Genomic DNA, 15,915 nt, shown 5'->3' with positions numbered 1-15,915 from the left:
ATGATGTGTTAAAAAGAGATTATGAAGTTACATTGCTTTGTGCCAGGATTATCTTAAGTGCTGTGAAATTCCAAATAAGACCTATAATTAAAGAAAGTAAAATATATATATAAACACATATTTTTAAATTGGTTTCTAAAACTTGTCTTTTATTTTTGTTTTTATTTCCATTTTCTACAACAGAAATTACCTAGTCTATAGTTAACAAATAGCTCAGATATACTTTTAGATTCTGAACAGATACACGTGTGGAGTTATTTATTGAACATAACTGGTTTTTGAATTTAATCGGCTAAGATTGGGAAGTGAAAGCATCCGTGTGAAGACACAGTATTCCAGGCGGTAGCTCCTTGTGTAGCCAGTAGGGGGAATCGACTGCTCGCGCTGGCGCCATCCCCGCTCGTCTCCACTCCTATTCCCTGCGTTCTCCCAGGTTGTGGAAACGCTGCAGCCCGCTGGTCTGTGTCTGGATCGCTCTCTTGCACAGATCTGCTCAAGACCCTCCCACCAGCTGGGCTGGAGAAGGAGGAGGGCAGTTTGCTCCGCTCGCAACCTCGGACGAGCCCCCTTTACCACCCTGTCAGTGTGGAGTAGAAGGAGAGCTAGAGAGAGAGACAGGGAGAGAGAGAGGCTGAGAGACTGTGTAATAGAGAAAGCGCACGCGAGAGAGAGAGAGAGAGCAGCTGTGTGACAGAGAGAAAGAGAATGAGGCAGGGTGCTTAGAGGAGTGAGAGAGCCAAGGAAGAAATAAGGAACACATTTTACAAGAGCAGAAAGAGGGAGGATCGCAGACGAGGGACTCCTTCTCCACTGGGCACCCGGGACACTGTCACTGTGGGGGCTTTTTTCACTCATCTACTAGCTGGAACTCAGTGGATTGAATAACCAACCGGTGGATTTTTAAAAAAAAAAAAATATATGCTTGTGTCACATCATTTAGAAACTGGGATCTTTGCTCTGTTATCTGTCCTCCCGCTGGCTCAACCGTTACGGACTGAAATTGCTTTGCGTGTCTGTGTTCAGCTCTCGTGTTGTGACTCTGCTCCTTGCACAAAGTGCATCTGACGGCGCTGAGGATATCTCCCCTCTGTCAAACAGGACAGCACGCAGCCATCGTCGAATCAGACAGAGGCAAGAGAGAAAGTGTGTGTGTGTGTGCGCGCGTATATGTAAGAGAGGGAAAGAGAGAGCGAGAGGGGCAGCTAGAGAGAGAGTCAGATTCACAGTGTTTGGGAGAGAGAGAGAGACAGATTAAAGCCCAGGCAAAAGACTGGAGTGAAACAGCTTAAATAGAGAAGTGAACGTATACGTCCTTTCCCGTTTTCCTTACCATTCCTTTCCTCCTCCTCTCCTCCTCCTCCTCTTCTCCCATTTTCCAACATTTATTGGACTGCCAGAGCTACTGCCACCTGCACCTCCTCGCGTCTTCTCTTTCCTCTTCTTCCTCTACCTCACCCTTATTAGGCGTTAATATCCGACAGCAGCCTCTGTAAAACACGCCTGTCTTGCTTCTAGCACTTGTGGAAATATTTGCACTGATCCAAGAGTGTGAGACTGAGTGAGCATCTGCCTCGGTACTGATTCCCTGGACCGGTAAGACACAGTTCGTCAGGAGCTTCCTCATCAGAGGCAGCCCTTCTCCCAGCCACTGTCCGACACGCAAACCCTGCTTTCTCCCTGGAGGGATCAGCGAGTGACACAGCGGTGCGGATAGCAAAGACAGGAATTGCACAGTCCCTTCATTGCCTCTATCCCATTGCTAGCTACTTGGCAGCTCCCGCCCCCGTGTCACCATTCCCTGCCTCAGTGCTAAGGATTCCAGCTACATGGGCAAGCGATTGGAGCAGCAGCCAATGTACCCTCAGTACACCTACTACTACCCCCACTATCTCCAGACCAAGGTATGCTGCTCTTCTGCTCTTCTTTCATTTCTCAAGCCCACTCATTTACTCCTACACTCTTGTCCTGTATCCCTCCCACTCTCTCCCCCCCCCCCATTCTCTGAGTGGAGATGGGATTTGGTGGATAGTTGGCCTTGGCTGCGATGGTTGTGATGTCAAGAACCTCACTGGAGTTCGGATGTTTATGCCGCTCCGTGTGTGTGTGTGTCTGTATGTGTGCATATATGTCACAGAGTGAATGATCAAGGATTAGGGATCAAGGCTGGAGGCTTTGGTCTACTCTCCTGCCTGAGCGTAACCAGGAGCTGTCCAGTAACCTCCATCTATACTTAATCTGCCTACTGCTGAGCTCCTAAAGAGATGCTGTGAAGCGTAACATGTTAAATAATATGTTTAGCAGATTCAGGGGAATTTTATGAAGCGGAATCTCTTATTGTGCCACTATAGATTAAGCAAATGAAAGATTCTAAACATTTATTAATTAATGTAGCTCACTTTAAATTCTCTAAACAGCATAAATGTCCAGATTTCTGCAAAGATGAGAAAAATGGGTTATGAACCCTTTTATTCTGTGGCAGTGGTACGGCTGTGACACAGAGCAGGCATGAGGACGGCCGCCTGTGTTTGTTCCAGTTATAGTATGCATCAGTGCCTCTGGGATGGACGCCCAGGCTTGGGCCCTGATGGCTGCCAGGACACTGGCTGGGCACACTACCCAGACATCATCAAGGGATTAAAATGGAAGCCTTTTGGGGATTACTCTATTTGTTTTTCTACCATATGTGTAACACTAATTTTTGTCCATTACTGTGACAGTGTGATGCACATCGGTGAAAGAGCTGCAAGTGTACAGTTGAACTTTCAATAGAATTACTTTGCATTTCATTTGGTTATTAAACCGTGAATGTATCTGATATGATTATTATAAAGAAAACACAGAAATTTTGTTATTTTTAACTATTTATTTTTTATGTGGCAATCGAATATGATTGATATGATGGACTTTTTTAAACTGCCAACCCAAATGTGTCCCCCGATTCTCAGAGTACTTGACGTTGCCAATGGCATATTTAATATTTTCTTCAGCCTTGATTACTGACTTTTAAATGTTATCAAAATATGGATTACTGCTTCACAGTTGCACTACACAGCGCAATGGCAGTTTAAATATTTGGGCAATGACACCTCTTTATAATTGTGGGCGTGTGCACCGCCACAGTGGATTTTAAATCGATTCAAGGTGTTCGCCAATAGAACTGAATCAGCTGTATATAGAAATATTTTGATAATGGATTGCATTTATATAGCGCTTTTCTGGGCCCTCAAAGCGCTGTACAATTCCACTATTCATTCACTCTCACATTCACACACTGGTGGAAGCAAGCTACAGTTGTAGCCACAGCTGCCCTGGGGCAGACTGACAGAAGCGAGGCTGCCATATCGCGCCATCGGCCCCTCTGGCCAACACCAGTAGGCAGTAGGTGTAGTGTCTTGCCCAAGGACACAATGACCGAGACTGTCCGAGCCGGGGCTCGAACCGGCAACCTTCCGGTTACAAGACGAACTGCCAACTCTTTGAGCCACTCTCTAAGTGCTGGGCTTAGTTCAAGAGACACAGTTCGGTGGGTCTACAAAATGATCGTTGTACTCAAGAACAAAGAAGTCACATTAGACATTGCCAAAAAATGTCTAAAAGATGCTGCAGAGATCTGAAAGAAAATTTCTTTGGACAGATGAAGCCAAGATGAATTTGTACCAGAATAATGGGAAGAGAAAATTGTGGAAAAAAGAAAGAAACTGCTCATGATCGGAAGCATATCACATCATCTGTCAAATGGATTGGAGGCAGTATTATAGTATGGACATGCATGGCTGCCAGTGGAACCGGGCCACTAGTGTTTATTGATGATGTGACAGCTGATAGAAGAAGCTGGATGGATTCTGAAGTGTAGACAGCTATACTCTCTGTTCAGATTCAGTCAGATGCTGCAAAACTGATCGGACAGTGCTTGACATTGCAAGTGGATAAGCACCCAAAGCATACTGTGAAGAAGCCCAGAGTTTCTCAAGGCAGAGAAATGGGATATTCTTCTTCTTGTCCAAGTCAGTCATCTGATCTCAACACAAAAGAGCACGCTTTTCAGTTATTAAATACAAAACTGAATGCAGAGAGCTCACAAACAAGCAACAGTAAAGGCCTTGCACAGCTTCTCAAGGGAGGAACCACAGCATTTTGTGATGTCCATGGGTTCCTGAATGAAATGCAAAAGATTTGTATCTGAGTATTAAAAATTGTCCTCATATTTAAAATATGATTGTGATCTCAGAAACGGGTAATGCAGTACTTTTGTTAAACCTCTTTACTCAAACAGAAATTCTACATTGTCATTTTTTTATATTTGTATATCTCAGTCTTAGTCTGTCTTTTAACAATGATTGTTATCCCTCATTATTTATTTCATAAGATGTTTGTGTAAAATTTAGGTGTAATTTATTTGGATTTCTGGTCAAACAGAAATCTGGTTAGCATGTTTTGTAAGATCACAGTGACCTTTACTTTTAACCCTTGACCTGAAAAATTCAATCTGCTCTGCGTGAGTCCCACTGGATGTTTGAGGTTAATTTAAAGTGTGGAGTAATAATTTAAGTAAATTTAAAGAAACTGCCCCAAGTGAGCTCGTGTCTGCAAGAACAGACTGGATGGACCATAGCAGCTGCCAGTGTAAAAGCATAAAAATATATTTTATTTTTGTGGTCTTTTCAAGCGAGAGCTGTTTTTTGGCATTCTTTCAAACGCTCAGCTGGAAGAATCAATGTGCCACTTTCACCCCATTTATTTCCAGGAAATAAAAAGAGAACTAAAATGTGTTTAAGAAATATATGCAAGGAAAAATTATAAAGTTTAAAAAGGCAAAATACCAGTGATGCTTTCATCCTTTTCCGTGCTGAACTGCATTGTGAACCATTGCACCTCCAGCTGGGAGGACCTGACTGCGGCCCCACCTGGCAGTCCACTAGCTTTCCCCCTGATTTATAGTTTAATACATTTGTACTGCTGCCATATGGCTTCCCTCTCCCTCACACCACCCTCCCCTACCCCTTCCATCATCCCCCTCTTCCTCCCTCCCCTTTCTCATATCTCAGAGTTGCTCATCTTGGGAGCCTCTCAATCAAAGCATGCCCCTCAATTCCCTGTCCGTTCATCCCTCCCTCCTTCCTACTTTTCTTTTCCCTTCTTTCTGTCTTCCCTACTTCTCCTCCTTTGTTGCAACAGGGCCCCTTTGCTCCATCGCCTGTGTTGCAGTTCACTCCCAAGGTCAGCACAGATCCGATCTTGCCACCGTCAGCGATTGATGCATCCTTGAGCGAGCTGCTAGGGTTCTGTGTCGTGCAAACGAGACCAAAAGTGGAGTGTGCGGAGCAACGGAAGGGCGCATTTCCGCGTATAACTAAGCAGCTGACGTTCATATTCATTTTCACGGTTAGTTAGTGTGGCTAGTGGCCTTTAGGGCGCGTATGACAGAGCCGCAGATGGGGTCAATAGGAGAAAGGAAGCCTGGGAGAGAGGCCAGAGCGTTCGGCAGTGTGGCCAAGAGGGCTGTGGAGAGCTATCTCACGCTCTCATTAATGATCATTGATAGCTCGATTACAGAGAGGGGAGAGGGGCCTTGGCTGGCAAGTTCACACCACTTGACAAAATCACATGACACTCTCTTTGGCTAAGCATTTGCACGCACATAGAGTACATACAAATTCCTTGCAAGCTTCTCTTTATGGATACACAGTAGTCTTCCTTCACTCCCTAATCATACAAGTGTAATCAATAAATAGCCTCAGTCTCCCAAGAGACCATGCAGTTTGGGGGAGGCAGAACTCTGAGAAAAATTGTTACCATTCTTTCTGTCACCTCTGTTATATGACTCATTTGTTGAGTTTATGCATAGAATCTTTATAGGACATCTGTGTTCACTTGCAACTAATAGAAATATTGTGACAAAAGGAACAAACACTAGCATCACAGCACACCAGGATAAAGTGAGGCGCCTCCTAAATTTCGGGTCCCCTTGTCCCCTTTGTATGTGTGTATTATATTTTAATTTAATGGAGTTCTTTGATGCTGTCCAGCATGTGCTAGTCAGCCCAGATTAGAATGTGAAAGTCAGAGAATGAGATGAAACAATAACATTTGGCTTTCTATTGATTAGTGCAGTGGGGCGTAGCATGTGCTTCTCTTTAGCTGAATTATTGATTCCTGAAAGAGGACTTGTGAGTCTGTGTGTGCACATTAGTGTGTGTGTGTGGCTTTTATATGAGGTTATGGCTAGGGGGAGCTGGCAGGATGTAGCTTTGATGAAAGGATCCTTTAAAGGCCCTATTTCTGTCTATTCCCCAGATGATCAGTCCATGGAGTCATTTGCTGAAATTCAGCCTTTATTCAGCCTGTGTCTTTCCATGTGAGCGTGATCCTTAGTGCTGTTCACAGCTTGCTGTGCATTCAACTTTAATGATAGGTAATAGATGTGCATCACAAATGAGAAAATTACAGTAAAATGCCTCGCCCAGGACCCAGCCTGGCCCCTCCCCTCACCCACGAGAACAATTACTGCACACAGATCAATTATTGTTGTTTCATGATGGTGTTTAGGGAAGAATACGATTTTCAACCAAATGTGCGCACTAAGTGCCTGTTAGTTATATCTCAGTCTCACTCAGTGACAGGCATTTTCGGTTCAGTTTCATTATTACGCACGCAACGCACAAAAGGGACTCTCAAATTAGCGATAATTTGCCTTGAATACCGGCAGTAAATTCTGGCTCTGTTGTGACATTTAGTGGACTTTTGCGTTGTTGGACTGACACGGCTGTACCTTTGTGCTGTTACACCATCGACAGTCTAGGTCATTACACGCTTACTGTCAATGATCACGCGCTGTCAGACCGTAACAGACACACACGCTCTGAAACATACACTGTGCCGGGCAGGTCACTTTGTTACAGTACAGAATCTGAGAAGCCGAGAGGAGCAGATTGAAGTAGCGGCGGCTAATGTCTCTGGCCTTAAGTAAACACCAGTCAATGGAGCCCTTTGAGAGGATCTGTGCCTGAATCTGCCCCTGCCATGGGCACCATTAATACTCTGTTTAATTCTTTATAAATGAAGGAAGCAGCGGAGGGAAAGGTTGTGTTTGTGTGAAAAAGACACAGTGGAGAAGTAGATACTGTGAGGAGGGAGGGACGGGCTTTCTATAAGCAAGGGGGAAAGGGTTAGGTTACATTATACAGGTTGATCCATTGTGCTACAAAAATAACAGGGAAGCCATTTAAATCCTTCTCTAATGCCTCAATAGAGGAAAAAGAGAAACATGTGGACAACAAGAAGGGAGGCAGGTTTCCATATACTCTGAGAGCAAGCAAAGTCAAAGGGGGTGAAAGGAAACCTGTTTCCAAAATGTGTTATTAAATCGGCAGTCAGTGGCATAAAATTTAGCACGTGGCTTAGTTTCTTTCGTCTTGTCGACATGACTCTGTGCCGAAAGGTTTATCTTGCAGTTTTATGCCTGGAAAAGTGCATGTTTTAAATTACATTTATTTAAGCCGAGCTGCGTTTTAAGTCTGGGAGATGATATGTTTTTATTTGTACAAAGAAAGGGGTACGGTAACTCATTTTGCCGCTTGTAAGTCCTGATATGCACTTCATAATTGACTGTCTGAAACAAAATACCTCCCCTGCCTTGATGCAGATTAACCCGTCATGCATTCTCTTTTAGCTTATTCTGAGCTTTTATCAAGAGTTCTGCCTTGCCTTTCTTTTTATTCTTTTATGTTTTCCCGATTTTTACTTCATGGGGTCGGGGAGCTTGCTTTTTTTAGATTATATATAATTTTTTTTGGCAGCTTTATAAGATAGGAGCAGTATCACTGACGGGAAGTGTGAGAGAGAGTCAAGGAGTAACATTCAATAAAGGTCTGACCAGTCAGGAGTCAAATCAGGAACTAAGAATTAATAAACTAACCTCCTTTGCCTTTATCTGCTTATTCTTAAAGCTTTACCCAGCTTTAAATTTCCGCTGTGTCAATTAATGAAGCAGAAAATGCTGTTTTCTCTCTCTCTGTCTCTCCGTCCTTTGTCTGCATACACACACTCAGAAACACTACAGTGGATGTACTCTGAGCACTTCTCATTTGTCAGATGACAGCCAAGCCCTAACTACACACCCTTACATTAACAATGTGTTTGCTTTACTGCTTCTCACGACCCTTTTATTCAGAACACCACACTGAGCCTGGTGCTGAGTTCTGGCTCTTTGCGTGGTGCCATCCGCGTGTCATTAGAGCTGCTTTAACAGGGTGCTCTCTGAAGAATGATCCACATTTTGTTAGTGGAAGGAATGGAGGAACATAAAGAGGAGAGGAAACATGTTTATAGTCTCCAGAGATGGGAAGTGGAACCTGTTCTGTATTAGCTTTGGAGCACCGAGGGGATTAGAAATGTTGGAGCAATGTTACACGAGTGCATTTACTGCATAGCATGGTTTACAAGCACAAATTGGCAGCGGCATCGGTATGTGCATACAAATCAAGTCGGCTAATAAGTTTGACACTTATGAAGTCAGGAGTTACAGACAGATATTGTCTGTAGTACAAAGTGCTTAAACGGTCTAGTGCTCAAAGTAAAGGTTCTAAAACCAGGTCATGTATTGCTTCTTCACAATAGGCTAAAATATAAAATGATGTTCTTGGCATTGGACTTCTTGCCCCGGGGAATCTCCTCCCCTGACCATCTGGAGATAACGGGTGACTCTTGTCTGTACTGCAAGATGGAGATACTCCTACCTGCGTGTGGTGAAATGTGGGGCATGGGGGGAGGAAGGTGGTGCAGTGAAAACCTGGGTTTTCTGCTTCCCAAGGTGCTGTTGTGAAAAGAGGCAAACAAACACATAAGCTCTTACTGGTATCATTAGTGCATCAACAAAATGCGAACCACAGGTGGTCAGTGGTACGTGTGCACACGCAACGAGGATTACATTTACAAAGGTTTTTCCTGTTCATCAAAATGATTTGTCTTAGGATTCGGAGCTCTTCCTTATAAGGAACTGAAATGAAACACATTTTTGTTGGAGTGGGCTTTCTGTGTTTTCTACAAAGACAGAGGCATGCAGAGCCAACAAAAAGTGAGACGGAGAGGAGCAGAAAAGATATTCGCTTAGTTTTAGAGCCGTATGAAACAAGACACATGATGTGCCACTCAAGCCCACCAGTGGGGTTTACAAATATACCTGCTTTTCTCCCTCTTGTTTCTTTACTAGTGATTCCTTCTGTAGCATGCTTTCTGCCTGGAGCTGTCTAGTCTGGCCCAGTGTTTTACTCTCTTGCTTTTCTGGCAAGGGCCTTGCCTGGCATTTTCATGCTCAGTCGCTCGTTTTGCATCTGAGCATGGTGGGGTACTTTTTTTTTTTCTCATTTGCTTTTTACTCTTTTCATCTTTGTTTATATATCCCCTCACTTATTCTCAAATCACTCTTTCTTGCTCCCTTTTTTATTTGCCAAGACTCCCCTCATCTTTAAATTCTCTTTCATGTTGTCTTTATAATTACTCTTTTTCCATCCTTCCCCGCTTTTGTGTGCCTCTTACTTTATTTCCGGAAGCTTCTTTTGTCTGCTCAGCCTGGTGTCCTGCCATCTGTGCAGGATGACATGAATGGCAGACCTCTTTTAATATACACAGAAGAATGAGTGAGGTTTAATAAAAATGACAATACAAGTAATGATAATTGTCCTGTGATCACTGCAAACATAACATATCAGTACATTCCACCCAGAACTAATCTGTTTAGTTCGTTTTTAGTTTTTTGGTCTGGATGTTTTCTACAGTAACCTGACAGCGGTTCTACATAGAACTGGTATTTTTTTAATGCTAAATGGAAATACTCAGTATATAAATCAACATTTCACAATGGGAACTACATGTTCAGATGAAAGCTGGAGCCACATGTGAGATGTCGCAAACATTTTTATTAAAACAAACTGCTCAGCATAACATGCAAAGACATGATTTCCCTTCCTGTTTGGAAATACACAACAGCAAAACATCCCTCCATACACGGGAAAAACACGCAAGCTTACCACAGAAAGGCCCCAGCTGACCAGCAGGTTTGAATCCAGAATATTCTTGCTTTAAAAGCTTTCTGTTTGACTGTTGCGAGGGGTTGCCTGCTGTATATCACCGTAGTTTCTCTTCGTAAGGCACAGCAATGGTTAAATGAGGATTACGACGCATCGTTTCGTGGCAGAAGATTTGTGAACTGCGAGCTGCTTGGAGCCGCAGCACAAAGTTTAACACAAACTTTAAACTGCAGTTTATGATGCTGGTTAACTCTTTTCCCCCGTAAAGACGACATTTGACGACCTCCCCGTACCCATAATGATGAGTCTTGACACCTCGGGATATATAACTAAAGGTGTGATTTGATGACTGCTAGAATAGTTTCTGGGGTTTTCTGAGGGCAGTTGCAGAGGCGGAGAACACCCTCACTAACTTCTGATGCAAACCCAGTCATTTTGCTGTAAAAGGAGGCCTGAAATATGACAGAAAACACTTGGTTCAGAAAAGGAACTTCAAGGGTTACTCCTAGTAGGCTTTAAAGGGGTAAAGAGTTAAGAGATAGTGTAAGGGGCCTTCCACTCTTGGATACAACCTTCCAATGACATTCACAATTGATCATTACGATCTGGCTTTATAGAAAAAAGTATTTATCCAATGCAACATCAGATTGTTAATGTATTGATTACTGATATAAACTATATTGCCTTGTTACATATCTAGATATCTTAAAATGTTCCGATGAACATTATCAGTACTCGGGCCACTCTTAAAAAGTCAATATGCAGCCCGGCCTTAGCAGCGTGTGTTCTATGAACAACTGATTATTCCATATATATCTATTTTAGAGATGTTTCACAGCATGTTTGACCAAACTGTGAGCAACTACAGTCTGTACCCTCAAGACGAAGTGAAAATGCATCCATAGAAAAGAGAAAATAGAATCTGCTTTGCCTCCAAGTGAGATGGAAAGCTGTTAAGACCAAAGGGGTGGAAGTGAATATTGGTCAGGCAAAGGAGAGCAAGCTGCTTGTAAAGGATGAAAACCTGGTACTGCAAAAAAGTGAAGCGGAGGAAGTAAAGACGAGAGAGACAGGCAGTGTTACTCGAGTGTAGCTGAAGCTTCCTTTGTCTGTATCTTTTGCTGTACCGTCGGCGTGCAAGTTCACGTGACTGCCAGTCGGGTAGGTGGTGTAACGTCAAGGAGTTTGAAGGTTTGGAGAAGTTGAGGAGGTGGTTGCTTGGCATGGTCGCATTCACTGAGTGTGACTCAGGCTCTGTCAGAGTAATTGCTCACGTATTGTTAATGAGTAGTTCCTGCTCATGCTTAAGGAGCAGTGCACCAGAGGATCTCTGTATGGCCCCCTAGTGCAGCAGAACTGCTTTTTCACCTTCTTGACTGAGGGCATCTGAAGGAGGCCCATGACTGCTTTTTATGTTCATACCTAATCAGGCCTAAATGTCTCTTCATTGTCTCTTCAGACAGTAGGAGGCCCTGATCTCTCCTTTCTTAATGAGTTCATAATAAAATTGTCATGAGTGGTAGTGTTGTGAATTTAATATGTTAATCACTTGAAGGCCTCGTACATGTGATGTGATCTAAAGACTCATGCTGATCCCAAAGTCCAGAGATACTTTAGCCAGAGGCTCGTGGTTTTCAGGTTACTACTGAGCTGTCTCTATCAAACCCAGACATGCTTCGGTAAACTAAAAGCACCTCATCATCATGAAGTCGTAACCAAAGTAGAGATTATCTTGTCTGTTAAACTTTATTTTGATCTCACCTACATGCCTGTAAGATGACACGACTTCTTCTGACACCTACTAAGTAACTCAAAATGTCCTTTGTGGTAGTTCTTGGTTCCTGAAAGATCACATTTTACCATGTTGACATACAGAATCTTAAATTGAAAACAATACCAGCTTTCCTTTGTGGCTGGTAAATAAAGACAAGGTTTGTTCTATTAAGATACAAAACAAAAGATTTATTTTCTACTTTTTGTTCCTTTAGAGACAAAAACTGGAATTATCACCAATATATATATATATATATATATATTTTCAGTGTGGTATTTCATCTCCCTAATGAGGTCATCGCCTGGCAAGTAAACAAAGCTATCTGCCCGTGTACATCCTATTTTAAGGAATTTGCATTTAATTTCCATTGTGGCTGCACAAACCAATGACCTGGTGTCTTCACCAAGATATTTAGATGTGGAAACTGGAGGAAACCCCAGCTACAGACATGCAAATAGTAGTGTAGCCTTTCAGCTGTGATTACAGTAGGAGGCCCTGGTTGCCCCTCTTCTAAACACACATACTGGCTGCCGGCAACATTTACTCTGCGCAGCTGCATTAGTAGTGGCAAGCTCAATGAAAATACCGTGTCACGCATAGCTTGAAAAATGGCTCCGGAAAAAGCCAATTCTGCCATGAATGAGGATAAGCAAATAGGCACGAGGGCTTGAATGGCTGCCAGTTTGAGCTCCTATACAAATAAGAATACGTGCACCAATTTAGCGCAGCAGATGAACCTTGCGAAGCCTTGTCGAGCAAGTGGGGGATTACCAAGAGCAAACAGGCCTTTCTCCCAGCTTTATTTGAGTTAAATGACTCGAGCCACCCTCTTAGATTTTGCCTGAATGGTTTCTTTGGCAGCCCCTTCCACTTCTCCAGCCGCTTCTGAGGCCACAACATGTGCACATTAGTCAGCGTATGGAAAAACACTGAGTGGGACAGGTAGGCGGCATGAATTAGATTGCAAGGACTCTGATGCAGAGAGCAAGCTGAGCCAGCAGAGTCGCAAACCAGGATAAATGGAAAGACGAGGAAGGTAGAAAGCCCTTGGCGTGATAGAGTCCAATTGGAGGAGAGATTATTATTCTTCACCAGTAATTAGTAGCACATAAACAGCCATTGGCAACAGAATTAAAAAGTGTCATTATGATATGTGGTCTCCATACAAGATGCCGGTTCTTTGCCTTTTCAGCAGTTAATCATGTCGCCTTACCGACACCCCCTTTTGCACACAATAGAGGGTAAGGGTTCACATTGTAGCAGGTGAACATCTGAAAATGACAAACCTATTGGAAGGTTTGATGCAGCACACTGGTTTCCTCCTGTACAGTCTTCACAGAGGCAAACGCTATCTCTTCTATCTCCCCTTTCCCCCTAAATTATTAAGGTCACCTACATTTCTGAGAGAAGGAGTAGGACTGAGTATGTGAGAGCGAGAGAGAGAGTGCATGCAGGATCAGTGCTTTTATGTGCACTTAAGACAAATCTTTCTTTGTGTCTATATTAATATATTACTGGTGCTAGTTTGGAATAAATTCAAATGCTTGTGTACTTTAAATGCTGATGAATACTGATGTTTTTATCTTTGTGTATTTTTTGTCCTTGGGCTTTTATGAAAATGTTAGAAAACACTGGCTTTGAAAAACAGTTAGTTACTAATTCCCTGTCTGCTTTCTCTCTCTCATTAGCTGTCTTGAGTACCCCGTGGAAGACTTATATCCATTATTTATTTCTAGCCCCCAAAAACAACAGCTGCATGCTTGTGTAACTGCCATATGCTATGCTTCCCCAACATATTGGGAGGAATCATGCTGTATAGGGAGCTTTATATCAACCCATAGAGATCTGTATCAAGCCCTGTGCAGACATGCTGCACTTGTAGTGTTTCCTAAAGCCTCTTTTTTCAAACTTATCAATGCAAAATGCAATAGAAACTTCCCCAGAACTGTGAAAACTTACACTACATTGGGCAATTAACCACAGTGGCACCTTGCCGAGTATTTTCGGATGCTCCAGCACCACTGGAACCATCAGAGGGAGGGGAAGAAAGAGGGTCACATTAGGATTCAGCCGATAAAGCAATAAACCCTTGTAGGAGCTGCAGTCGGCGCCGTTCAGAGCAGTTTCTATGTCCTCAGCACTTTGGGCGTGCAATTAATCACTAAGCTGACATTACCCCACCTTCCCGCGAACGTTGGATAAACACTTCGGCAATGGTGAGCCAACATTCCCCACCACCGATCCAGTATAGTCAGTAAGATGACTGTTGAGCTCGTGTCTCTCAGAAATGTCTAGGAACTCTGCGCCCCAGTTATTTAGACCTCCTGTAGAGAGTGGGATGATCTGCTGATCTGTTTAGTTATAGAGAGCAGCTCAACTGCTGTAACTCTCACTACAGCAGGCAGCCCCCACGCCACCGTTCCCCACTCATGGGTTATGGGGATGCTTGGCTCCCACAGCAGCTTTAACTAGCGTGTTGCATATTTTTAACCCATATGTGTGTCTGTGTGTGTTTGGAGTTGTACATTTCTCTGCTGGTGCAATTGCATGGTAGTTGCCACACTGATTTGTTAAATAGGAAGCCTCTTAGCCTGTTGAGGCTTTATTAATAGGCTTGCTGGCAGCGTGTGCTCTGTTGTTACTATAGTGATTGTTGTGTGGTTACCGTTCTCTAACAGGTCACTCGAGGTTACAAGGTTACCCTAATTTGTGGTTTTTAGTGGACACATTTGGATTTGATTCCAAGTTTGTACGATACCAGGTTGATGATATTTACTGGGAAATCTCTAAAGCTCTAGTCATGCATACGTAGAGACTGGTCATTGACTACCTGGAAACCACTGGTCACTAAGGAAAAATGTCTATTTCCTGACTGGTTGGCAAGTGGCTGAAGGAAATTGTGGAAAGTTGCTTGCAATAAGTGGAATTGCTGTACTGCTGTCGTGGTTGCCTGTAATTTGTAGAGAAGGATTCCAGATAGTCTGGAAACAGTGCTGTTGACTCGCTAAGTGGTGAAACTGAAGAATGTGATGCAGAATGCAAAAGCTAACCGTTTGCCTTTAAAGTAAAACTAAAAATGCGGGGTTTTTTGACAATAAGATGCAACTTTTGAAATTGAACGTTCTCTGCTTTTGGTTTGTGTCATATTTTTGCGCCTTTCATTACTGCTGGGTGCTTGGTTAGCGAGTATTTGCACACAAATCTGCATCTTCCATGCAAACTATGCACAGCGTTGGCTAGCTGCCAGCAAACGAAAGCAACCACGACAAGGTTTTTTGGTGCAGTACTTTCTTTAACACTGATTTTACTGAGATTTTCTCCACCAACGACTTGCAAACTGGAAGGGAATGCACATTTTTTTCCTAGCAACCAGAGGTTGTGAGGGACCACTCTAGCCCTGTGCAATTGCTGCTTGAAGGGTTATGTTTGTTTACTCTCAATTGTTTTCTCTGCCTGTATTTTTTTTTCTTCAATTCTTAATTTAGAATTTTCATAAAGAAATATGTTAACATACATCTGTCTTTGAAAAGATATGAAAGAGAAGGTTCATGTATATTAGAAAATCCCTAAAAACAGTTGATCAGCATTAATCTTTACATATAACATGCCTGTTAGAAAATATGAGAGAACATTACGTTACCACTGAGGAAGAAGGCGGGGGGGGGAACTGTACAACAGGAAGGGTGGGAGCCCTGTTGAGTTCATAGAGTTCACTGGCGGGGACTGACACCCAGCTCACCCTCCCGAAGTGTCTCTTTCTCTCTCAACCATGGTTGATCTGAATAATTTATCTCCTATAATTTATCTCTCTACCTTTCGATCTCATTCACCCTAACACACAAACACACCCACGTTCATGCAGTTATCTCCATGCAAATACACACTCATGCACACACATGCCTCAGGGGGTTGGGTCTGGGTATGGTGTGGAGCGAACAAGCTGGAATCTGCACACAGGGAAACCTGATAGGCATTCCCTGTGCCAAACACATGAGGTCACCCTGACTGACTGATCCTGCCTGCCAGCCCTCCTCTGCCGTCACAATAAAACCTTGTCTCATCTGCAGTGGTAGGAGGTTTTCTCATTGGGGCTCATGCATCTTAGTAACTATAATA

The 15,915-nt window shown here is 43.2% G+C and overlaps 1 protein-coding gene and 1 long non-coding RNA gene across 10 annotated transcripts in view; both read left to right on the top strand.

The window, feature by feature from the left end:
* The window catches only part of LOC120726439 (RNA-binding motif, single-stranded-interacting protein 3-like), a 289,992-nt gene that overhangs the window by 86,397 nt on the left and 187,680 nt on the right, over positions 1-15,915 (top strand). The window contains exon 1 of one of the 9 annotated variants that reach the window (XM_040020034.1): positions 182-1,901. The exons of 7 other annotated variants lie outside the window; for them this stretch is intronic. In XM_040020034.1, coding sequence (XP_039875968.1) covers positions 1,827-1,901 — 75 coding nt within the window. In that variant the 5' untranslated portion in view covers positions 182-1,826. Of the gene's footprint in view, positions 1-181; positions 1,902-15,915 lie in introns of those variants that run through there. One more of the 9 variants, XM_040020033.1, reaches the window with a different exon arrangement.
* LOC120726440 overlaps positions 3,386-15,915 on the top strand; it is a 32,691-nt gene continuing 20,161 nt past the window's right edge. Inside the window, exon 1 of the long non-coding RNA XR_005694322.1 lies at positions 3,386-14,741. This is a non-coding gene — a long non-coding RNA (uncharacterized LOC120726440). The remainder of the gene's footprint in view (positions 14,742-15,915) is intronic.

This window comes from Simochromis diagramma, unplaced genomic scaffold (genome assembly GCF_900408965.1).
Source record: "Simochromis diagramma unplaced genomic scaffold, fSimDia1.1 OVJJ01000753.1, whole genome shotgun sequence".
NCBI lineage: Eukaryota > Metazoa > Chordata > Actinopteri > Cichliformes > Cichlidae > Simochromis > Simochromis diagramma.
Note: the sequence above shows the minus strand (reverse complement) of the source record. Positions and strands in the feature narration are given on the sequence as shown.